A 26,756-nucleotide genomic window follows, 5' to 3' on the forward strand; every position below is an offset into this window, starting at 1 on the left:
AGTGGAGGTATGGAAGTGGCCATTAATTGACAGAGGTAAATACAGGCTGCATAGAGCTGGGCTCTGCACTGAGCCACTAAGAGCAGCAGTGGGCAGAATATCAAAACACAGAGAGCTCAGGGTAGGACTGCTCATAAACCATACTTCTTATTGAGGACTAGATTTTAAAAGAATGGTTAACTATGGAGCCCAACAATAGCTGGAACCTGGGGAAAGATTTAATAAAGCAAGGGCAAAATAGGCAAAGGCAGGGGGAAACAGCAACTAGCATTTTAAGATCTTGCTTAAATCCTTTGCAGGGCAGAACTATTGTGCAAAGATGCCTGCATAGCGTGCCATACCAAGACTGTGCAGCTATCAGGGAGAGATGCTGATATTTTAAATAAGCAGCACCAGCAGAGGACCTTGTGTGATGAGGGGATATTTAATGTAAAGGACCATTGTTTGAGCACAAGTTCTAATGCAGTGTCTTTTCTCTCTGCAGCATGGTATTATCTGGAGAATTCCTGATGACAGACTCACATTTGCTGTCTTGCTTTCCACTGTGAAAAACCACAAAGGAAAAGCTATGTAGCAAACTGCTTTGGCCTGCCATTTGTTAAAAAGAATGCAGATCCCTCTGCTGCACAGGCACCACCTCTGGAATAAAAAAACCCCAAAAATATTCCTGCAGCATACTAAGAAATCCCCATGAAGTCAAACAGGAGGTTCCCAGAACTTCAGAAGGCAGGCATTACCTCTCCTCAATTCTGACTCTGAAGAAAAGAGAAGTTTTGATACCCTTCAGCAACAGAATGTGATCAACAAGGATGCAACAAGCAACAGTTTATTTGTAGAAAAATCCTTTAAAATTTACTACAATGTAAGATTAAGGAAAAAATAGTCTTAATATATGTACATACAATATATATAAACAAACACTTATCGCACCATGAAAATTACATGCTTTTTAGAACAGAGAATGAATCATATTCCCTCATATCAATTTTAAAGTTATCACTGCAAGAAACCTTGCTTCCTTTTTTTTTTTTTTTTTATCCCCATCAAAGTTTTCAAGTACAGGAAGTAAGTAATGCAGGATCTAATAGTAGAAAACCTTTGTTATACACAAATTACAACTGACAGCTAGACAATATTATTTGTAGTATCCAACACTTGTGTTTTTGAGCTCTATTATAATGATATGAACTTTTACCTGAGGTGCATGGAAATAACGAAGCATGATAATTGGCAAGTTTAAGAGATTTTCACATTATGATTTGACTTTAATTGAAGTTGATTAGGTATCACATCTATACCTGTAGTACTGGCACAAGAATGCTCTGCGTGAGTCATCACCAATGACTTAGAAGTGCAGGAGAAATTAACAGGCAAGCACCACTTGCAATGAAAAGCATGCAGACAATTTAAGTGAAACAGAGGTAGCATGTTCTTGTAACTCCAGCAGGGTCATTCAAATCAACTGCACTCTCCCTTCTGCAAAAGGCACTCACTTTTTCAGCTAAAAACAATGCGCTTAAGTTTGGTCAGACTGACCACAAATGGTGGATTTCTCCCCTTACAAATATAGAAAAATGTTAAGCAGAGAACACAGTTAAAAGGAAAAAAAAATAATGTAAGGAACATACACATATAAGGTACCATGTGCTATTCCTCTCCCCCTAACTTTTATGGGAAGAATTATAGAAAACAGTTGCAGTACATAATCCAAAAGTTAAGACTTTCCAGTTGAAATGGCAGTATTAAGCAGCACATTCTCAATCAGAAATAGTTTTAAACCACCAGAAGTACACCAGTCTTTTTAATAAAGAGCAACAATTCACAGTTAGGAGTAGTAAGTTTATGCACATAAAAGGTGGTGCCAGAGAAGGATCCTCTGATGCAAAAGCTCATAAATTAGTATGCACTGTAACTTTTATACTGTATCTTTTATCCTTTCTGCACTTTGAAAGGCTGCCCACAAAAAACACCTCTTCTTACCGTGACACTACAGAACTAATCGAGTTATAAGATGTTCCACTGTTGCAACTGGAGGCATAAGCCTCTTGACCATTAGCATCTAAATTAATTTTAAATACAGAAGATGCTTTCAGTAGGAAATCTGCTGCATCTCTGCGACCTAATTCTCTCAGCTTAGACATTAGTATGCCTACAGTGCTGTCAGGTGCATTACTCCATTCCTGCAGAAGGGCATGAACTGGGCTTGAGAGAAAATAATTTTGTGTTCCATTATTTGTATTGTACTTTGCAACAAGGTCAGGGAGGCCCAGGTTCATGGCAAGAAGGCACCAATCTTTGCCCATTGGATCAGGTGGATCCAAAAGTCGACTTAGTTTTCTCCTGGTAAGTAGATTCAGATCAGAAACATGAATATCCATTCCTAGGCTTCCCTGGGAGTAAACATCAAGACACCCAAAACACAGTATACTGCTAAAGCTCTCTTTATATCCCCCCATAGTGTTAGTTAATGATGTCTCCTTTTGACTCTGCGCACGGAAAAAGTCTCTAGGCTGGTAGACCATTACTGGTTCATGATGTTCCCTCAGTTGCTGAGGACTAAGGTAATATTTCCCGGTCAGAAGACCTGGTAAGGTTGTGGCTATTAAGTTATCAATGGTGCTGCACACAGAATCCAGAAGTAAACAGCACTTGATCTTCTCTGTTTCCAGTCCTCTAACTTGAACCTCTATACCCTGCCCATGGTTGACCAGCAGCACTAAAAGCTCAGCTCCTCGATTCATAATCTTTGATCCATTTACCCACAGACGTATATCAGCATCTCCCTCTGTGCTCTGCTGATGAATCCACCTGCAGAGATTCACCTGAACTTTATGAAAAATTCCACAAGGAAATGGGGTAAGATGTTCCACAGGAACGATTCTAACACCACCATATATCAGCACTTCATCCTCCTCATCTGTCCAAGACCTGTGGAGATTGTCAGTCTTTATAAGAGCAGGAATATCCACCATCGCTCCACTGCTAAGGTCCCTTGCACAAATATCCATGGCATCCAAAATCTGTATCAGTTCTTCCACGTCACTATCTGTCACCAGACGCTGGATGTCCTCTATGGTGTACCGACCTCTGTAGTGATGGAGAGCTTTTGGGTTCTCCACTGACAAGATTTTTCCAAGGACATTAGAACAGAGCCAGCGAGGATCCAGAAGCACAACATCTTGGACAGTTTCACTCTGCATAATGTTAATCTGTTTATAAATATGAAAGTTACTGTTTACATCTTGTGAAGTACAAGATGATAGCCCACATTCTCACCTTCCTAACAGACTGACCGAACAGTTTGATTAACACTGCTCACAGGAAAAAAAACAATAGTGCATTTAAATATTTGCCAAGTACTGAGAACAAAAACCAGATCTTGCTGTTATTTTACACTAGTAATGAAATGATTAGAGCCCAACAGCTGGAAAGCCTAGTCATGCCCTGCAAAGGTGTTATCCTACTACTCTTATTTCTAATGGACATATATAGATCTTTCATGTGCAGTGAACATTTCAGTGAAGCTAATAACATAATGATCCTTTCTGGGTATTTTATATTCTTTCAACTATAGTAATAAACTCTAATTCTTCCTGTCTCAAAGAGATTACATTGAACAAAATAGAAGCCACAATATCTATAATGATAACAGAAAGCATTAATAAGCATTCTGTACTTCTCATGATGTCTTAAGAGGAAGAGAAAAAAACCAAACAACTTTAGACATTTGCTTAAACTTATAAAGCAATATTCTACCAGAACAGTATCTTGCAAATAAAGAGATGGAATTTAGATAAAAATACTTACTTCTCCTATGCTATGCAACTGCTGTGCAATATGCCGTAGGTCATTTTGGCTTGCTAGGGGATTAAGGTGTTCCTGTACATCATACACAAACTGCTGCAAGGACATCAGCTGGTTGGGTCCATTAATTTTTCTCCAGCAAGGCAGTGTGGAGATTATTTTCTCACACAGGTGAGTCATAGGTGGGCAAGTCTTAGAAAAGCACAGAAAACATCCATTTGAGAATAGTGGTAGTATTTTTTTTTTTGTTTTAATGGAGGTGTGATGCATTCATAATGAATATTCAGATCTAAAGAGTTCCCTTTGTGCTGGACCCTTACTCTTTCATCTGGCATTCACTTGCTGTAAGACCTACCTACCTTTTCTTAAAAAAGTGAATTGCAGAAACCAGTTTTTTCACTGAAATAAGCAAATTTTCCAAATATCACCATGAGCTGCTGTCATGCATCTATAAGTTAATGCTTATTTCTGAAATGATCAGAATTTATTCAGAATCTGTACTCATTAGTACACATGATCATTTTACTTCAAAACATGAGACAGCAGGGTATTAAGTAAGAAGCAAAAGTGGTACTTTGATTTAGTGATTGCCTCAGACTTCACTGATGCCGTCTTGCTACATTTTCAAGCCACAGCCTCCGCTTCTTTGCAGTAAATCCCTTCAGATTTCAAGCTAGTGACAATAGCTATAATAAAGCTTTCTTAGTGAAAAAAAGCTTACAAAATCAAGAGACCATCAGGAATGTAAAATAGGCTGAATTTTGCACAAATCCAAATATTTTCATCAACCCACAGAATTAACTCAGTAATACATACACTTTTAATCAGTTACAAAAAAATACATTTCAAAAGTAGCTGCAGAAAATCTCATTGGTTTGTAACATAATATTAATCCATTTAACACAGGCTACAAAAAATTTGACTTGGTCACACTTAGGATGGAAGTCCCTATGGATTCATGGTGAAAACATCAAATCATGGCTACACTTTACCTTTAGTCTTACATGCATATACCTACTCGCACAGATACAACTGCAAGCAATATTTTTCAATTAAAAATGCAGTAAAAGGTTAATACATATTCAGTTTACATATACATATTTGGAATTATTTTTCTAACAGTTGAGAAAACTGTTCTACTCTGGTGGGTTTTTAGTGAAAAAACTTATCTCCCTGAAATATATTTATAATATATTTCTCTCTTTCTCTGAAATACTATGCTGTATGTATGTAATACTATGCATATCATGATTAGAAAAACCAAAAAAAGAGGGGGCAGTGCTGAAATCCAATCACTGCCAACCAAAAACCGAAACTGTGACTTTAAACTGAAATATCAAATTGTTTCCTTTCAACAGAGAGTATTTTGGTCATCTGCTTGAAACAGCTACTATTTGCAAAATACCGACTGAATCTTTGATGTCAAGGGCTTGCTTATCACAAGACCTGTCAAGTGTGTGGCTTAGAAATTGGAAAACAGTGGTTTCTGTATGTTTCATTGTTTTAAGTTTGAAATTTACAGTAGATTAGTACACAAGATGTTCACATTTTGGCTGATGCAAGTCAGATCATTAGACACTACTTACAGAAATTATCTGGCTTCTTATTTCTTGCAGGTGATTTCGGAGAAGCTTCATATCTTTAGACCCAGATGCTCCAGCATCCAGGACAAATAACTTTTCTGAAATTTGCAAATCATTTCCAAATCTAAAGGAAAATAATTATTAACTTAGCCCCAAATCTGTTATATTTCTTAATACAATTGTACTTCCATCTTAAATTATACTAGGGTTGTTTTCCTCAAGGAATTATGAAGTTCAAGTAATGATTATGCTGAGATATTTTATAAGCACAGACACTGTAGCTGCTGTATAATTTTCCTGAAAATAAGCAGAGATATTAAGAGAAAATCGTTTTCTCTCAGGATGAAGAGTGACTATGCATAAGAAAACTGTAACTACACAACATGACTTTTAATCACAAAATGAAACATTTTACTAGAAGAGATTACAGGAATTTATTCTTTTTAAAGTCTTAAAGTCTGTTGCTTGCTTTCTTCTCACTTTAAATATTTTAGTAGTCATTGATGTTAACAGCTCTCTTTCTCACTTCCTTCTGACTTTCCAACCACACAAACCTGTTTGCCTAGCTCTGGACAGATTTGCATTTAAAAGGATTTCAGCACCAAAGATAACACACAGGTATTTTTCTACTGGTTTATTTCAATTGATTAAGATAATTAATTAATTAATACTTAATTAAGATACTACCCTCCCCCACACCACTGTGCTGGAATTCCTACTTCTGTTTCTTGTACAGCCCAGACAAGTGTCCATACTCACAGGTGTGGATGATTTTTCATACCCAGTGTTTCCCACTTACATGCTTACTCTGAACATAAGGTATTGTTACTTTAAACAATTATATGTTTATGGAAAATCCCTATTTCCATCTACCATTAGAGTGTGCTCCAGGCATTTGCTGAAGAATTCTACAAGTTTCGCTATCTTCTAGATAACCTCTTGGATGACCTTGTCACCTGTGTGACTCCACAATGTCCAGCTTTCTGCAAACTGTGTGGGGAGTACTTCCAGGCCTCATTTAAGTTTTTTACATACCTATCCTAAATCAGTGAAGAGCTAAGAGCAGTTCTCTGGTAAAGCTTCCTCTTTTGCATTCAGAGTTTTTAGCTGAAAATGGCCTACTTTTCTGAGACCAGCAAAAAACCCTAGAACCAAGATGTTAGAAAGTTGGAATGGGTCTTTGGATGTAGCCCAGTGTTTACAGGGTGAGACTGCTTACACCACAATTAATTTTGACACAGCTTGGCTTTTTTTAGCTCACTCAGGGCAGCTTACTTGCTGTACTATTGGTAATTTTTTTCAATTTTAGCACAACATATGCTTCCTGAACATATTCAAAATATCATAGTATCATATAAGCCATACAAAACCTTTTACCTATTCCAATGCATTTTAGTATTTTTCTTTCCAATTAGCATGTTTAAACATGATGTAAAAATATACTTCCCATTACCTGTTCCTGATTTCTTTCAACAAGGAGATGTCTTTGTCATACCAGAACTCTCCCCCAACAGGCCGAGGCAGATTGACGATGTCAGCATGTGTGGCAACCAAAACAACACGCAGGGGGCTTTTCAGCTTTCCACCAAATGCTAGAAGAGAAACAAGAGGACTCCCTCAATATAAGGCATGCCTATGGAGATGGCTCATACTGAGCCAGAAATGCAGAAATACATTTTACATTCTTCATACCAGCCACCTTTGTAGTGATTTACCAACTCTAAGCATAGCCATTAACAGTGTACCTGCTGGTGCTCTGGCAACTATCTGCTTATAGGACTGTCTGTATAAGGCTCAGTTTTAATAGCTAGACTACTTGTATAACATCAGATACGTTTATATTGTGTTACTTTATTGGTTTAACAAAAACAGTAATTGGTAGCGCTAATGATACAGCTACTAACTCAACTATGACAGCTTGAGGAAAAAAACAATTAGAAACAGCAGCTTCTTGAAAGGGTTTTGCATAAACTTTGAATAGTCCTTAATATTACAGGTGCAGAATAGAGGATTGTAGGAACACAAACATCTACAACATTCATATGTTGATATGAATGCTACTTTGCAGTACTTACACAAACAATGACCTCTCACTTAGGTGAGAGTTAAGTAGGAAAGCCTGGCAGAAGCCATGAAAAAGAATGAGAAAGAAAGATACAAATGGCATGAATGAGGTGACAGTACGGAACACAGAGTTTTCAATCTTTTCTCAAACTCATATCCCAGAAGAGAGAAGACATCATTAAGCTACTTTTAAAAGACACGGTACACCCAATCCTGCTCTTTGAGCCTTAAAAAAAAGGCCACATGGGAGAAATATGCTTACATCACTGCTCAGTTCTCATCAACTAAGAGCTACAGAATCTTGATTAACTCATAAAAAGCCATTTCCCCAAATCTCTGCATAGCACTTCCAGGCAATTTTGTAACTATCTTATTTTAATTAATTTATTTATTTAATTGGCAGCTAAGGACTTGGACAAAATAACTGGAAAGTAATTCCAAGAGTTTTAACTTTTCTGCAAACATCAGTTACTGGATATTACTTGAGAGATTTGTAGCAACACAGAGACGAAAGGGTACCCAGATTGAACTGATCAGTATAAACACAGATTTAAGTGAAGTATCTAAGTAATGTTGATAATCAGATAAGCAAGAAGAAAAAATCAACTGAGACTGAGGATCTGTGAAAAGCTTTCAGCAGTTGCAAATTAGTTGTATTTGCAGCTTTGTCATGTTTTTGCAAATTTCTGAGCTTTAACTTCCTCAGGTAATTTGCTGTTGGTTAGATCCAAATGCTGATATTATTAACATTGTAATTTGATCTAAAATAGAAAATAAAAGAATGCAGATGCCTGAACTGAAAACCAAGGGTTGGCTTTGGCTCATTGTCTGGCTGAGATAATACAGGGGTATAACACAGAAAGAGAGAGAAAATAACTGTTTGCACAATGTTAAGTATTTAATACATGTCTGGTGAATTCCTAGCATTGTTGCAAATGTCCTAGAGTGCTGAGTTAGATCAGCTGACTGGAATAGTCTTTCCAATCACAGAACCAAGACGTGTGTCAGAGCTTGGTTAGTCCAAGAAACTGTCACAGTCTGGAGACCAATACTCATCTACATATGCAAACAAGTTATAATTTACTGTATATACACGTGGACTACTAGGCCTTTTAAGAAAAATGTTATTTAAGTTAATTTAAATTTGCCCACCAAGTAACTTTCAGTAAGCCTGAATAGAAAACAAATTACTTAAAACCTGTGCAAAATTGGAGCATATATGAAATTTAAAAGAAAGACTGATTTCTGCCCATCAGCACCAAACAGTTATCATATTTGAAGTCTAACTAGAACTCTAGTTAAACACATGAAAGTTGTACATACTAAGGGGTAATACTGTTCCATAATACTGTTCTTTCTTGCTGTCACTGACATGACTAATTTATGCTGAAAGTATCGTTTATTTGGGTTAGATGTAAGAGGAACTTAAGCAATGTGTCTAAATTTGGTTTTGAATGGTTCCAGCCCTCTGAAACACTCCTGACAGCTTATCTGACATGAAACTTCATCTGCCATGTACAGATGTAAATCCCAGTGCCACAAGATACTGCACTGTACTTTGTGACACTTTTTAATTGAACTAAAGTGGTGTGTGCAACTCTCCTGGCTTCTTCCACAGATAAAATTTCCTTTTGCCAAAAAACCTAATGTAAAATTTGTTTGAATACGTGGGGATGAAGATCAAACACAGATGATGTACAGAGTTGCAGAGAAATACAAGAAGCTTTATTCTACAGATCTCTAATACTTCATTAACAAGCACGAGAACATACCTATTGGCTCCTCAACTGGGACCAATGATTTCAGGAAATTGAGCCAAAAGGTCACTTGGTTTAACTGGATTTCATAAGGCTCCTCAAGACTAAAAAGCACTATGTGAATTGCAGTGTGATCATTTGCAGCAAAATAATCGTAACAGCAGAAGTACACAGGATTCCCAGAGAATTCCCAGATGCTGAAATCACCAACTCCTGAAAAGCAGATGAACAGATGAAGAGATTACACTTCATCAGTAAGCATGAAACATTTTCTGGCCATGGTAATATAAACAAAACATTTAATCTGATTTAAACTTTCACAAACATAAACTGTATGCATGTGAGAAAGCAAGACTGAAAATGCAATCATGAGCAAAGGGAATGAGTTCCAGTCAGTCTCCAAGGCTTAGCAGTTGGACCCTCAAAATCTTCCTCTCTCACATTCCTTCTATAGGACATTTAGCTGGATGCCATAGGTAAGTACCTCTGTTACATGCATGCAGTCTTATGCAATTAAATTGAGCTTTGCTTTGAACAACAGCAGCAGATCTTGTAATTGTCTTGAAAACCATTAATAATAGCTCCCATTCTGTTCACTTCAAAAAAGCTTAATATTTTTATTAGTTATTCCTCTTAACATGCCACCATTGATTTTAAAAAACACTGAAGCACACTGTAAAAAGAAGTTGCTTTGTTTCACGCTGTTGGTTAATCAGGGATGAAGAATCACCATGTTAAAGGTTCCAAGAGCTCCATGCTTCTTTTTGTCATCTCCTTTAGCTTTAGGTGAGAAAAATGTTAGTATGTTGCACTTCCCAGATGCACCATTTGATCAGGGTGATGTCTGCCGCACTTGTACTACTTCTAACTAAATAAATGGTGATGAAGATGCCCTTCAAACTTCTAGAAGGAGAGAAATCAGAACACTCCAACCTGCTGTTATGAGTACAGCCACGCAAGAGTTCACCCGTGTGTACACTTTGTTCGGTATCAAGACAGTACAGAGAAGAAAAAGAAAGTCTTTCTGACAATCCATGGCACAACTCTGTTTCCTGCAAAATTTGACTGGGCTTCGAATTATACTTTAAGAAGAAATACTGAAGAATTTAGCCTGCACAAAGAACAAGCTTTATCCACTTTGCAAACTCTTCAGCGCCTAGAATAAATGTTTTGTCACTGCATTTGTTACTGCGCAGGTTTCTGTCTCCAAGTAAACCCTTGATTAATACTAACTTGGTTTTAAAATTGCAGCTGCTAAAGCACACAAAACATCTTCCTTATGAAGGAGACCTGACCACCTATATAAATGACAATTAATATGGCTGGTGGAGTAGAAGCAGTTTGTGTGGCCTCAGAGCCAAAAGCCATGTGTGTACTTATGACACCTTCTGAGATTGACCCCTCTTACTGCTAACTACTGCTTACTGCTAACTACTGCAGAGCAGTTAGTTTCCTTGCAAAAAAATAAAATAAATCAGAAGCTTCACTCACAGTGACTGATGAGCTCCAGGGCTCACCAAATATGCTTCAGCCCTGACATGGAGTGAGAACGGTATGTCCTTTGCATAGCTGGGAATATACTTAAATGGTGAGAACTAAATGGGACCATATTAAATCTGATAAAATCCCCAGATGACATACAGTATAGGTGAAGAAGCCTTCATACCAGTAGCCACTTTGCTGACCTGCTCCTCTCATACCAAATCTCTCTTTTCTTCTCTCCCACTTACCTCAGAAATGTTTCTATGTAATACTATTAAGTCCTGACATGAGTGATTAAAATGTATATTACAACAGTTACAGAATCTCAGGCAGATTTACTTTCTCAAACAAATTAAATCCCACTAGTGTTGGATTGTCAAACACAGCCACTACTAAACCAACTCAGACTTCACCATTTTTATTTAAAAAAACAAGTAAAATGGCATTAACTGTCCTGCAGCATCCCAACCCAGGGCTCTTCTTACCATGCAAACAGGCATTCTGGATGTCTATGGCCTTGGTGGACTGGTCATCAGAAGAGAAGTGAGAGTGATGAGCAGGTGACACCAAAGTTTCTAATACCCCTTTGGTCAGGCCTGGCTCAAACATCATACTACGGCTTCTCACGCTGACATTTTCACAGCCAGGATAAAGATTCGTAATACTTACTGAAACTGGGTCAGGGAAAGGAAAATGAGATTACAAACCATTTGAAAATCACAACAAGATCACTTCAAAACAAGTATGCAAGCCATAAAAGCAGATTAAAAAGCCCAATGTACTCTTCAAAGAAAAGAGATGTCTTTGAAGCTGTGGGCATACAAAACTACATTCTTATTCTGAATGATTAAAAGAAAAATATTAGAATGATCCTACTATAAAGCACTTATGTCCATTAGCAGATATACCTCTGAGTGGGAAGCCTGGAAAACTGAAATTTATATGTATGAAAGGTTTGAATAACTAAAGTTCTATGTTGCAAAGATGTACTGCCTTTTTTTTTTTTTTTTTTTTTTTAGCTAAGGGCTACAATTTCATTGCATGATCTATTCTTATTGGCATAAGAATGTCACATATTTGTATTATTGATTCCTGTAGGTAAGGATAAAATAATATCCACATGTAACAAGTGTCTCTGGGATAGCAGTGGAGAAAAACAGGCCCTTAACTGAAATTATTTTACTAATAAGCAATTTTTAAATTTCTTGTTTATTCAGATTCCCAGAGCACAAATGAGAAACAAAAGGGCTTTTTAACTGACTTGCACCATCTAGTGGATAAAGAATTTCTTTCCTTTACTAGTCCACAAATTATAATATTTAGGTTATACAATAGAAAAATTAACTGTTAGCTGTGAAACTACACTTTCATGTTTCAAAATACTAGTGTAGTATTTTAGTCTTTTGGCTCTTGTAAATAAATACTTAGTGAATTTGCACACTTATTTTTTACTTCTTTTTAGAATTTAAACAAACATATAAACAAATCATGTGACCAAGTACAGACCAAGTTGTGCTGATTTAAATATTTATCTGATTACGTCAATCAGCCCATAATATAATTTACATGCTATATACTGATTTGCATCCCAAAAGAACATATACTGAAAGAAGCAAACCCCAGACTTCCAGATGTTAAAATGACACCATAATAGCTTTGTATATATAGAACTGCATATCTTTCTGGCTTTGTATCTAGGTAAGCTCTTTTGAAGGGCATGCTTCAAATTCACCTTTGTTTCTACACTGATTTGGCAGTGTGACTGAACACCTCTTCTTTGGTTCTGTTACCAGCCAACACAAAAAAAATCTATCTTTAGTCAAAATGTTCCTGTACTGCCTTCAGGAATGGATATTCCGTGAGTGATTTATTGCCCTTCGTATGACACAGTAAATTAAGATAAATAAATCAAGAACTTTTGATTGATTAATTTAATCAAGTTCTTTTTTTCTGTTGTCACAGATGTGAGGCCCTGGTGTTAAGTAAACATCAAATGCAGTAACAATCTCTGTGGCATGGATCTTGCCTTGTTAAGCCACTCTGTGAATGCCCTATAGCTTCCTCAGGTGAATAGAGAGAAAGTAGAAATAAAAACTACTACTAGCACTGTTCTAATAGTACTTAAAAATGATGAACAAAGTCCAAACCTACAAGTATTATCCAGAAGTTTTTTCTTTTTACAAAAGGCAACCATGGCCTCATCTGTAAGTTACACAGTAAGACCACTTCTAAACATCAATTTGAGCTTGAGCTCAAGATGCCTTGCTTGCTTTTGTAGGCTCCCAGTGTTAGAAAAGGGACATGGACAAATGGTTCATCGGTCTTTCCACTGTCCCCCTGTGGATTCTTCAAAAACTGGGCACACTAGGTTTAAATGTAAACCTAGCTAGTTTCTCCACACCTTGTAGCTCTTCCTACTTTGCACAGGCCAGCTGGTGCTCATGAGCAATCTGTTCCCTAATATTTGCAAACATTTACTTCAGTTTAGAAAACCTCCATTTTCAGCTTGTTTGAAGACAATCTTAGACAGCTCTAAGTGGGCTAATTCAATCCTCTACCTTAAGGAAAAGCACTCCAAGGCATCAGAGGCAGTTCTGAAACCTGTTATTACTTAAAAATCACAGAGATGCAGCTACCGTTCCAGTTTTGTGGTGCTTATTGAAGTTCCTCCAGCAGAAAGGAAGCTAGTAATGAAACTGATATTTGCAGCCTAGGACCTTTTGTGAAAAATAAACAGCAGTGTTCACAAGTCCTGTCCTCCACTCTGCAAGTTCACTTATGCAGCATGTAAGCAAAGAAAACCTTAACTACTCATATATCCTTCATACTTGCTGATCCTCTTCCTCTTACTTTAGATACAAGCCTATGCACAGAGAAGTCCATCAATTCCCGCTCCCTTTTTCTTTTGTTTCTTACATGATTAGGCTGTCCTGTCTTTTGCAGTGCAGCCAACAGCTTCTCAGAACCTTAGAGAATAAGAGGAAACTGTTTTCTCTCTCACATACAAACATGGCTCAAAACCATACCTGAAGGTTTGGAAGACAAAGGAGATGGGGGGAATCTGCTTGAGTTTGTGGAGGACAGCCTAGGCCTACGTCTTCGGAAAAAGCTTCGTATCAGGCCACACTTGAGGGACTCTACAAGGGTGGTTTTCCCAGAGCCAGAGTATCCAAACAACTTCAGTTTGATCCGAGGCTGTGGATTCTGTGTGTGCCTCAGCTGCTGGATAAAAATCCCCCGGTGTGTATCCTAAAATTCAATGCAAAGAAGAAATCAGAATTCGTGGCAGGGAACTTCTGCCTCCCAACAAACTCAGCATGGGGTTTAGATACACTTTCTTGCCAGACTGGTGTTCATCTGGTTCATCATGCAAGCCATGGTTACTGGACATGCACACAGGTGAGCTTAATGCTCACTCTCAAGAGCCACCTTGATGTTTCATGAAAATCACACATCTTCAGGCTCAAATCAGTGAATGGAATTATTTTGACCTCCAACAGAGAGAGCAAAGTGTCAAAACTAGCTTCTTTCAGTGCCTATTCTCCTAACCCATCAGCCTCAGAAGGTTAACCAATGTACATACTCTTACAGAATATATATGCAGAACTGAAGAATTTTTCTGTGACAGCTATCACCTGAACCATCCAACAACTCAATGTGCATTTCTTCTCTTCTTTCCTTTACATCAACTTTTTCTGTGCTTCGCATGTTTGTGATTTTCAAGGGAACAGGGAGAAAGCAGAGAAGTGTGAGGGCAAAGGAACTAGATTAATCTTCCCTTTCTTCACTTCCCCATTTGGAGCTGAGGGAGAGACTCTATTGTTCTGAACCCATTTACATGTAGGATGAGCCCTCCTGAATTATAAGCATGCAGCAACTGAGCTGAGAAATTTGACAGAGACAGTAGTGCATACAATTTTGTTCCTTCCTCACCAGCAGGAATTTATTTACTAAGTTAGTCACAGTGTGCAAACACTGCACTTTTACAGCTAATACAGGATCCTCCACAAGAGCCACTATGGCAGTAGGTTCTTCACGTGCCTGTATTAGAGGCAGGATGTTTCACAAGCACCAAAACAAAGTGTAAGGTATGCTGTGTGCTAGATGATATTGACCATTTTAAGTAGTACTAGAATATTTTTCTGTGGCTAGATATAATTTATTAATTTCAACTGTTCAGATTCTGTGTTACAAAGTATAATGCATTTTCACCATATATAGAGAGACAAGCCTTCAGTAATGTATATTCCACTATCAAGAGAAGAGCTACAGTTTACTAATGTTTCTTTCAAAAGACATCTATCTGACCTTCTTCCTTTGTTCTAGGTCAGTTTGTATTATTTTCATGTTTACATCATGAATAAATCACAGATTTACCTGCCTGCATGCAGACACAAATAAAAATTTGGTGTGGGGATGTAACTATACAAAATGGAGCCTACTATGACAAACTTTACAAAAGCTGTCATGGCAAAGGAAGTCTGAACTTTGCACTTTCTCATGTCTTGATACACATTTGGTTTACAATCCCAGGAAGTAAAGATTTGCTGGCAGGCCTAAAGGACACAATTCTGCTTCTACCTTGGCAATACACAGTTTGCACCATTGTCTACAAGCAATAGAAATGGTCATTTATTTCAGTTTCTCTAATCAAAGACTCATCATTATAATTATAAAAGGATTATTTTAATTGGTCTGGCTCTTGCCTGTAATCTCCAGGCAAGTAGGCTCTGAACCTTCCCAGCATGAGTGATGCTGCCTATCTAACTAATCAATGCATATCAGATGTGTCAGACATAGTGCCTTGCAGCAAGCCCAGGTCAGCTTTTTGCTCTAGTTGGCAAGACATTTGGATATACTGAAACTGCAGAATCAAAAGATGACATTGAGGTCTTATACAACTATTCCATACATTACTGACATTTTCATGAGGGGCACAAACCCCCCATCCTTCATAACCTTAATCTAAGTGAAATGGTGATGGCCAGGAAATAAGTCATCTTGGGGAATGTGCTTAGTAGTTTATTTTCTACTAAACACCTTAGATGCTTTGCTAGGCACTGTCAGACACTGATAGATATAAATCAGTGGTACAGACTAGCTTAGCCAGCTTCTTTAATATGTACATATTTGCTTTAATTGAGAGCATAATTTCAAATTAAAATATAAAAAGGAAAAAGAAAAAAAAAAGAAAAGACACCATTGCAGAAAGGAATTTTGCAACAGCTTTTAGAATGGCTTTGATGAAAACCTCACTTAAAATTCATGCATTCCCTACCTTTCTAAGTCTTGCAAGCAGACTGGCTACATGTTCGTGCTGCTCTGCTCTGGCGAGATCTTCTGCTGTTTTCCCATCCTGTTAAAAACACAAATTATTAGCAGTAGTTCCTTCATTTTTCTTTTACAAATGAGCACCTGGATGCCACTGTAACAAGATACTTTGAATCCAGAGTCTGAAAGCAGAGTCAACACTCCTCCCCCTGAATTCCATCTCTCTTCTCACCAATTAGAGGGTGATAGTGATTTCTAGATATTGCCCACAGAACAGATTTGAAAGGTCACAAAGGAGGGACACATCAGCATATTGACTCACAAGGATAGCAGGTGAATGTTTGTTTACCAATGGATAAAGGCTGATAGCATCATATCAGCCACTGGAGGATTCCAGAAAAAAAGAAACTTGTAAGGGATGCAGTTTGAATTGCACCAGCATGTTTAAAAGGAGAAACAAAGCTGCCTTCAGTATTCTGGTCTTGTCATTTAGTTATCTATGTTTCACAGATCAGCAGTTTAATACTGAAAAGACTAAAAGAAAAACTGCCCACTACTTTGACTCTTACAGCTGCCTTACGCTATTGTACTGTTCTAAATTTTGGCAAGAGGTAACTAATTTAGGAGTACTTTGCTTATTTCACTATCTCAGATAAAAGAATTAAAAAATGCGTACACAAGCAAAATAGCAAGTTATTTTTAGTCTTTCCTGAAAAATACAGAGTATCTACACACTGGTATAGCAATAGATAAACAAACCTGACATATAAAAAGGGCTTGGTTACAGAATCCATGAAAGCCTATTTTGCACCCACTGGTAATATTTCATTACAATTGCTGACTGGCTCCCTATATTGCAAATCAGACAGGCTGCAAGAGCTGATCCTGAGTTCAAATGGCATTTGCAAGCATCTGCATCCAAAGTTTTTAATCAATCTGACAATTTTAAAGTTGGTTTAGAAACTTCCATGAGGAAAATCCAACAACATGGTGCCAGTTAACAAGTGAGCACAACAGATGTTTTGGGGCAATTTTTAAACATGTGAAATAATTGTATACTCCAGAAGTGGAAGGTTTTCTGAGGTCAGTAAACACCATCCAGGCAATCAAATTAAAAACAGACTAGTTCCAAAATGGGCTTTAACCAGAAAGAAGGCAAGGAATTCATAATATAGCCCAGTTACTTAATGGAGTTGGAAAAGTTAGTTCCTCAGAAATGGCATACTAAGAGAAGAAAAAGGCCATTAATTCTACTGCACTGGCTCAGAAAGAGCTGTTAATAAACTTTTCAGAACAGTTTAACAGCCTTCTAGAAAACCAATGCAAAACAGAAATATTAAAATCACAACATGCAAGGTTCTCTGGTCCTCTCCTTTTCCCTTCTCTCTGCCACCACACTGCTGGAATAATGGATGGCTATGGATATTCAGTGCACTGCTCCTGATAGATTTAGTATCAGCACTATTTATTTTGCTATGTCCTTCCCACTGACCAAAAGAGACAAAATGTACTTTTATCTTGGAAGGACAGTGTCCACAGAGGCAATTATAACAACACAGCTGTCATATATGACACAAATGAAGTGCAACAGCTCAACAATTCCCTCATCACCCTTTTCTTTTATCTCATCTCTACAGTACATAGTAGTGCAAATACATATACACAATGGGATGTAATAAACCAACAAAAAAGACAAAAAACGGGTGACAAAGGAAATCTCTAGAGCATCCTACCAAGTCCACTGCATGGACATTTCATTATTATTAATAGGGGACGTGGCAATATACAATCCAGTAGTTACCAAAAAGTAATCATTAAGTCCTAAACTTGTTTAAGCTACAATTCCAAGTTTTTTTTGCATTCTCCTCCTACATAAGATCCGTGCTTAAAAGACAAAACTGCAGTGCTAAATCTAGAGGAAAACAACACAAAAATTAGTACTTTATATTATACCAAATGCGTAGAACAACTGATGCAGAAGTTTTCTTCTTTTCCCCCCTCCATTTCAGCCATCTCAGGAATAATTTGTTAGGAATAAGAACTCTGAAAACTCAACTAAAATCTAATGACAACCTGTCTTCCTCATACACAGCAGCAGTTATTTCTAAGCAGAATACATTGGTTACAGTGAGTTGCAATGTAAAATGATCCACTGGATCTGAAAATAAATCATGGTTAGTTTGTTCAAAACACATGTAATGCATGATGTCTATAATTTAGCATGCACAGGACGAAGGACACTTCATTCCTGCTGTGAGTATGTCATTAGGAGGATTTTTCTCACCTTACTGAGAATGAAAAATGCCTCCAGTGTTACTAACTGGAAGCAGTGGTGCTGGCTGATCTGACATGAGTGATTTAGTTTACAAGGATACTCTCATGCTAGTTCACTCATCCATGCCACCACACATCTCCCACCATAAAACCAGAACTTTTTAACCGCCTTGAAGCAAGAAAAATATTTACAGTGTATATACTGTATAATAATACAGTGTATTTGTATGTTTCTCAAATGTGATGTGAAATGACGTACATCTTTGTGAAGTGACTCACTGTGCTTATAGAAAACACAATGATACAAGTAATTCTTAGACAAAGAAATTATTAGGTGTAGATGAAGTGGTAGCTGTTCTATACCATCATCAGTTTCAAATTCATTTAGAAGAAGGGAACAAGTAGACAAGAGAGATATAACAAATACCACTCATGTTGTATAACATACAACAGCCTTTATTTTAAATTTCAAAATGTAATGGCCTTTTCCTACTCCTCTCTGTGAGTTCTTTTTCTACTATCATGCCTAAAAGAAGAAGAAGAGCATCTCTCAGTACTTACAGAGGTTAATGCTTCTACATTGGCACCGGTAAGGCAAAGGTACCGGACAACATCAAGAATGCCATTGTTTGCTGCCAAGTGTAAAGGTGTTCTTCCATACTAAAATGAGGAAAGAAGTGTCACTATATTAGTCAAAGAATTTTACTTCAAATGTTCTGAGTAATAATCAGACATATTATACAATTATACATACCTGATACACAGGAATGGTTTTGCTAACACTGCAAGAAAAAGTACTTTTGATTGCAGCTTAAGCACAACTGCTGGAAGTGCAATTAAAAACGAAGGCTAGATAACTATTTAAAAAATGGGGAAACAATTTTTTAGCTAAATTCCTCACAACTGTGGAGGAATCCTTTAGGTTTTTTTGACTATATTTGATAATGTCTTTTAATTCCAGAAAATTTAATTGCCTTTTTACTTAATTAAATACGAACACTTAAACAACACTAATTCCTTAACCTTTAGAACTCTGGGTTCTACTTCCATCCAAGTACTACTGAAGACTAAATATCTCCCCCTTTCACCCAAAGAAATAAAAGGAATGAATGAAAGAAGTCAGCATGAAATAATATATTTTTCAGTGAAGACGTGCTGAAAAGTACTTCTTTTCCAATTTTCTTTTTTCCATTAATCCCTTCACTGACAACAGGCCCTCACGATATCCACTTCTGGTTTTGTATGTTCAGAGCTACTGTTACAAAAACTACCATTTACTCTCTGCTGGTAGCCAACTATTACTTCACATTTTTATGCTTTCAATACTGTTCTTTCTGTCTACAATCAGAAACAAAATCATAAAGCTACTTCTTGAAAGAAGTACTTGAAAGCAAAGCCAGTTTTCTGATAACTGGAATCTGAAAAGATGCTCAGGCTCCTCCAAACCCTATACCTCAACTCAAGTAGCATCCTGCTTGTATTACGAACAGTGTGTCCAGCAGCAGCAGCAGGGCAGTGATTGTCCCTCTGCATTCAGCACTGGTCAGGCCACACCTCAAATCCTGTGTTCAGTTTTTGGCTCCTCATGGCAAGAAGGACATTGAGGTGCTGAGGCATGGCCAGGAAAAGGAAATGGAACTGTTAAAAGGTTTGGAGTACAAGCCCTGTGAGAAGCTGCTGAGAGAGCTGGGGTTGTTTAGCCTGGAGAAAAGGAGGCTCGAGGGGAACCTTATCACTCTCTACAACTGCCCAAAAGGAGGGTGTTGTGAGCTGGGTGTTGGTTTCTTCTGCCATGAAACAAGTGACAGGACTACAGAAAATGGCCTTGAGTTGTGCCAGAGGAGATTTGGATTGGATATCAGAAAAATTTCTTCACTAAAAGGCTTGTCAAGCACTGTCATGGGCTGCTCAGGAAAGTGGTGGAGTCAACATTCCTGGAGGTATTTAAGTCATATAGATGTGGGACTTAGGGACATGGTTTTGCGGTCAGCTTAGGAGTACTTGGCTAATGGTTAGATTCTGATATTACAGTTATTTTTCAACCCTAAATGCTTCCATGATTCTATGATTCTAAATAAATGCATGTGATGTTCTACTGTGCTGAATCTCTGAAAGAAACAAACAGTGCCTTCAGTCGGTATTACACACATGTGGGACAAAGCCAAGTGTTTGGACCAAGGATAGAAGTTAGTTTTGTTAATGCCATGTTAATATAGGGCTTGCTCCTGAAGAGAAGTAAAAATTAAGATTCTCTATTTAGTAACACTCAAACTCACCATTTCAAATAAAGGGCACTCTAAAAGTCTCTCCAGAATACATTACTCCTAAAAGAATAACAGCAAAAGAATAACTGCAACCATGCTTCTGTAGCCGTGATCCCACAGCCACTGAACATTTGAAGGCTAAATATTTTTTCTCAGCATGCTGGTGATGATCCCAGCTCAGCATTCTCCATTAGCAAACAGGACAACAGCCTCATGGTCCATTAACTAGACTTGTCTAAAATGTGCTCTTATCTGTGGATCTGGATTTAATTGTGTAGTCAATCAGATTTAAGCTGAGAAGCAGGACTGGAGACCTCACTGTTTTAACTTTTTTTATTAGACAGCTGATGATTTTAATTGCTGAAACCAAAAGTGATTGCACAGACAATCCTCAAAAAACTTGTTAATTTTCTTTATCTGGTTAATACAATGTAAGTGCTTTGGTAATAAATAGACGTGTTAACTAGCGAAGTATTATTGCTAGAATAGGTACTATTCCAGGAAAAAAACACAAAGAAGCTCAAATACCTGAATCAAAGAAATTTGAGATAGCAACATAAAGATTCTTATAAGTAACTTTTAAACATTTTAGCATATATAAAATTTAAATCTGGCAGAGAAAGACATTCAGGGGTAAATATCAAGCCCTAAGCACCACAGCCTGACAGCAGAGTGACTGACCTTGACCTATTCAAACTATATATGGAATGTTTCCTGAAACAGCTCACTTTTCTCTTAAAGACCTCCAGGATAAAAGACATAATATAAACCTGTAAAGTGTTATGTTTAGTTATCCCATACTGCAGGATGAGCACAACAGGAGTAACAATAAAGGCACTAGTGTCTCAGAATTAAGGGACGGGTAATGAAATATTCATCCTGGAAAACGCTTACACCAGCTACAGAGTGTTTGCATTTTTATCTGGCATCCATCTACCAATAATCATTGCAATCACCATTTTTAGAGTTACAACACTGTAGCAGAAAACATACCAGTCTTCAATTCCGTGCATAACTTAATGTTACCTTTGAAATCAAAGACAGCTGCAATGCATTTCATCTGTTCTTTTGCACCTAGATGTAATTTGCATAACACAAAGCTAAACGGCTAGGGAAGAGTGCTGGCAAAACATACTGTGATAATTCACCTGAGTTCTTTCTTCCTGGACGTTTAATGATCTATTCAACTGAAACAAACTCTGGCAAATTTGTAGGGTGAGTCATTTAATACTTATTTGGCCACTCTGAGAGACAGAAAAATCCAAGGATTTTTCATATCAGTGAACTTAAAAAGGTCACCTAATGCAACAGGTGAGCTAATAAACAACGTAGTTCAGCATACATATTCCATTTACCTTATTAGTGACATCCAAACTACAATTTGCTTCACAGAGTGCCATCACAATAGGCACATTCCCATCTTTGCAGGCCACATGTAGAGGAGTGTTCCCATGTCTGTCTTGGAAATCTACAAAACATCCTTGACTGATGAGAGTTTTAACTACTTCTATTTGACATCTTCTTACAGCAAGGTGCAGGGCTATATGACCATCCTGAAATAAAGAGACAGTTTGTGAGATCAAATAATGCTAAAAATCCAAATATTTAGTTAAGTCAAAACCATCTCAAGTAACAGGGTGCATCTTCCTTGCCTCAAGAATCACAATGGTTTTTAATTTGAAGGTGGAGGCAGGGAGATGCACTTTTGTTTGTCAGAACAAATAAGCCATGAGATGAAAGTAAATTTCTGTTATGTCACTGGTCTTTTCAGTGGAGTTGATGAAATACAATTGTACATTCTCTTCTAACATCTTTCCTCAGAGGAAGGAGAGTGCTCAACGGTAACAACCAGCTGAGTACTGTAAACTCTAGCGTTTACTAGACAGAGTTAGTGATGTAAAAGTCATGCAATCTGCTTTCTGATCAGTAACTTTAAAGACAGAGCTTTCTCTCTGTGGAACAACTTAAAAAGACAATGTAACTGGAAAAAATTATCTTAGAAGTGAAAACTTCTTTCTGAAGTTACTTTAATAACTATTTAGTTAATACTACTAATAAAGGTAGCTAAAATGCCAGCCATACCAAAAATACAAGCACTGAACATCCAAATTTATTTATTTGGATTACATCACGAAAGACAAAAATTAATTCTGAATCAAGCAGAGTCATATTTTTAAATAGCTCTTATTTAAAATGGGTGTGGTTTGTCCAGCCCGTAGTAATCAAAGGCCAACAACAAACCCATCTTTTTCTCTGAAGTTAACCATTTGTTGCCAATTGCAGAACCTAATGTTCCTGCAATTTTTCAGTGTTACTCATGAGGTGATAAATGATAAGGAGATAATAGATCAGCAAAAACCCCGTCATGGAATAATAATCATCAGTGGACAACCTTAAAGACTATTTCAGTCATCAATAAGCCCTGTGGGAACTGCTACGAAAATTCACCTTGTGGAAACAACGCTGGCTTGCAGCACTCAAATGAAGTAATTGAGAGACACGTCCCTGTGATCTCTGAACATAACTAACCTTGTCTGTTGCATGAAGGTCAGCCCTGTGTTCTGCCAAGCATTCCACAATATCATGGTAACCCCTAGCTGATGCTGTCAGGAGTGGGGTCTCCCCTTCTTTGTTTTTAATGTTCACATTGCAACCTGCTTCACAGAGTGCTTTGGCAACAGAGTAGTAGCCGTGCCAAGCAGCACAGTGCAGTGGGGTTTCTTCTTCCTATTAACATAGAAAATCAATAAACAGTACTGATCCAAACTTCAGGAAGAACAATTTCCCAACTTTAAAATACAAAAAGATGGTATGAAAAAAAAAAAAAAAGACAGTCTACTAGATAGGTCTTATAAAAAGATGTTGTAATTTCTAACGTTGACACTCTAAAACCAAGAACAACTTCAGCTGACATACAAGTGATTACCTTGTATGTCAGCAATCCTACTTCAAATCTACCCAGGATCCTGAGGCTAACTATCTTGGTTCTCTCACTTGAAAACAGACCCTTGTTCACAAACCACTTCTACATCCTGTGTGCTGTGACTAATCCAGCATCTAAAACAGATCGATCACCATGAAGATGCAAATCACACTAGGCCAGCAGTCTGAGGCAGGTTACTCTGCTTACCATGTTGAGAAAGCACATCCCAAAGTTCGAGGAGCAAAGACAGCTAAAGACTCAAGTCTTTAAAGACACATCACAACAAGCCTTTGAAACTGCCTGCATTTGGAGTTCAATTGTGACTGCAGTACTAATTTGCTTTTTGCTCGAACCCAAGAAATTTTGAAATATTCAACTTCAATTCACTGTACGTCAGAGCAGTTACGTGGAACAACATTAAAAACCTCAAATGTTTCACAAAAACATGCTGAAAGTATCCCACTGAAAAAGCAGGGGGAATTAAAACCCACTAAAAGAAGTAGCTCTGTCAAATTCTAAGAAATGGGATATCCTTTGTGTACCTGGCAAATATCAGAGAGGAGACAAGAGGCTGATAATAGCCGAGGACTTGGACTGTGTTCAAGGTTTCTGCAAAAATCTGAGTGTGAAGAAACAGACAAAGAACATGTCCTGTCCTCCCTCAGTGTAGGTCTCCTTAAACAATGGAAAGGAAGTCCTAGAGGATGCAGCACTTGGAGAGGCTTGTGGAACTGTCACACAATGGGTCAAATTTGGGTCAAATGGATTTTCTTTTTCTGTTAAGCCTTGTCTTCCTTGTTTCCTTCAGACCTCTAAAGAAATCCTCCTGAGCCCACCCATTATTTTCAAAAATGAGTCCTTGACACTGCAGAAAAATCCTATGACTGCCAAAAAACCAAGCAGAATTCAAGGCAAAAACTAATAAAACTCTTTAGCTGAACTCAGAGTACACACCACCACCCACACCTTCATGGAGCTGTTTATTCATCTTTTTAAGCTTTCATTTTTGAGAGAACCTGTGTTTCATAGCACTCTCAGTTTTTCACATAATCTTTATCTATTAAGAGATATCAAAATCTTCATAATTCTGGTTTGCAAACATGCCAGAGGCTAAAAGTGAGACTTGAAGTTTTGACCACACGTATGAAGCCTTATTTGTTGGAAAAAATGCAGACAGTGCTCATGACTCACCTTGTCTTGAAAGTCTGGATTGGATCCAATGCTACAGAGAAACTGAACCACATCCACATGCCCATAGCGAGCTGCCACATGGAGAGCGGTCTCCCCAGACTGCAATTACAGGAGAGCATGCCAGTGTCATTTCCTGTGTCACATCATGATACACACTGCCTGTACACCGTGTACAGCCTGAATGCCCTGAATCCTGCATGGGATTCTCCTCCCTCTCCATTGCCCAGCCACACAGCTCCATCAGCAGAGCTTACAAACTAGTTGTACGTGACAGACACACCACCACCTGGCAGGTAGGTTATTTCTTCAAAGGCTTTCTTTTTCCAGAACTTACTTCCCTACCTTATTTGTTTCAGATCACAGTCACGATGGGATTTCTGAGCAGTATGAGGAGGAAGCTGTTTGTGCAATTGTGTTGAAACATATGTCCCATTTCTATTCATAATATTTCCGTATGTTCCCCCCTACCCTGTTTATTCAAATGTAAGGAGCTGGCCTAACATGTTTGTATACCCTGGTGCATTTTGGTCACTATGTCTAACTATTTGCAAAACTTTCTTTTTTGAAATTATATAAAACAGAAACTGTATTTTTATTAAGAGAGTAATCTCTATCCCAGCAGCCTTATCAGGAGTCAAACAACAATTTTCCCAATGTACCTTGCTTTGCATTAGTTCCCTCAACAAAACAAACTGTGTTTCACAGGTTCTGTGAAATTCTTTCTGTGAAAGAATTTCTTCTGTACGGAAGCTTTGGCTAGTATAAAATCATTGCTATGGTATAAAAATTTAACAGCAACTAGTTTCTAGGGCATATGTTGCTCAAGTAACACTGCCAAAGACAAGGTAAGTGCTCATCAGCTATAAATTGTTATGCTTCCTTATACTCAACTTAATAACAGTCAAATTTACTTGTCAGGCAAAAGTGATTTTCAGTCAAGAGGAATGAAAAACCGAATCACGATTTCACCCTGAGTTCCAATGAGAAATCAAGTCTTCAAGTGAAAATTAATTTAGGTTTGTACTTCCCCACCTACCCACCATGTACTCACCACCACATTTAACATGCACACTTGGCTAGCATTTGTCAGGAAAATAACCAGTACATCCAGCTACTTTAAAGCTCTCTTATCACGGCCCTATATGTCAACTTAGAAAACCACACTAAAAAAGCCAGTCAAATTACTGGAATTATGACCCAGCTGAAAACCATTTCAATTGAAAGACCTCTCTCTTTTCTAAGATAAAGTTATAGGAAAAGGCCATCTGTGTGAAAAAGGAGTTATTTTCTTACCTTGTCCTTAATATCCAAAGGACATTCATTATCACTGAGAAATTTCAGTGTTTCTACATGTCCATGTCGAGAAGCCCAATAGATTGCATTAGATCCACCCTGTCAAAAATATTTCATTTCAGATGTTACTGATCGAGTTAAAATCCTAATTCTAGATTTTCACCTGAGGTACACGTGCACTTAGGTGTACACAGAGACACTGAAAAGCTTTTCAAGCTTATATGAACAATTCAGTTTTAAAAAATTTTCAGACTGATTCAACAACTCTACATACCAATAGTGACAACAAAAACCTCTCTATGCAAGGATAATTAACAGGATTATTAACTGCTTGCAAGGATAATCCTCTTCTCTCTTGTTAAGGAGCTCATTAGAAAGAACAGTCATGAGATAAAAACCTTTCTTCTACTTGCTTTACCATACGGAGAAGCACAGTTCTTCAAGCTTGCTTTAAATGAATTGTTAGAGCACATTTGGAAAAAAGCTTATTACAAAGCATATCCTCCATCAAATATATTGTTGTTTTATTTGCAATATTCCCCACAGCTAAAATATTCTTTTATTATTCTATATTAAGTAAAGTTCACTATTTAGTTTTAGGGCAATCACTACTTTGAACTACTTGATGTGGTTTTGTAAGCATGAGCTACAATATAAGATAGTATAATTCAAATTATTTCAGCTAATAAAGTGATGAAAGTCAGAGGATGCGTATTAGTAACAAATGACATTGCTAAAAACTTGGTCTTATATTTTGGCAGTGGAAGACAGAAAACAGGATCTACAGCTCAGAGTTTTTAATATCCAGTACCACTTGGTCCGAACTGCTTTTCTCCTGCTAACTGCACAG

At 37.5% G+C, this 26,756-nt stretch overlaps 1 protein-coding gene across 2 annotated transcripts in view; it reads right to left on the minus strand.

Annotated features, from left to right (window-relative positions):
- Positions 1-894: 894 nt before the first annotated feature.
- Positions 895-26,756, minus strand: part of DAPK1 (death associated protein kinase 1) — an 84,126-nt gene continuing 58,264 nt past the window's right edge. Inside the window, exons 13-25 of one of the 2 annotated variants that reach the window (XM_005522622.3) lie at positions 25,907-26,005; positions 24,614-24,712; positions 23,029-23,226; positions 21,855-22,052; positions 18,797-18,895; positions 15,969-16,046; positions 13,717-13,939; positions 11,176-11,364; positions 9,224-9,421; positions 6,841-6,979; positions 5,391-5,511; positions 3,808-3,996; positions 895-3,209 (exon numbers count right to left, since the gene is read on the minus strand). In XM_005522622.3, coding sequence (XP_005522679.1) covers positions 1,977-3,209; positions 3,808-3,996; positions 5,391-5,511; positions 6,841-6,979; positions 9,224-9,421; positions 11,176-11,364; positions 13,717-13,939; positions 15,969-16,046; positions 18,797-18,895; positions 21,855-22,052; positions 23,029-23,226; positions 24,614-24,712; positions 25,907-26,005 — 3,063 coding nt within the window. In that variant the 3' untranslated portion in view covers positions 895-1,976. The remainder of the gene's footprint in view (positions 3,210-3,807; positions 3,997-5,390; positions 5,512-6,840; positions 6,980-9,223; positions 9,422-11,175; positions 11,365-13,716; positions 13,940-15,968; positions 16,047-18,796; positions 18,896-21,854; positions 22,053-23,028; positions 23,227-24,613; positions 24,713-25,906; positions 26,006-26,756) is intronic. The other variant, XM_088054131.1, reaches the window with a different exon arrangement.

The sequence above is a fragment of the Pseudopodoces humilis genome, chromosome 4 (assembly GCF_049639895.1).
Source record: "Pseudopodoces humilis isolate 2021_Gansu_Grassland_sample_001 chromosome 4, ASM4963989v1, whole genome shotgun sequence".
In the NCBI taxonomy this organism is placed as follows: Eukaryota; Metazoa; Chordata; class Aves; order Passeriformes; family Paridae; genus Pseudopodoces; species Pseudopodoces humilis.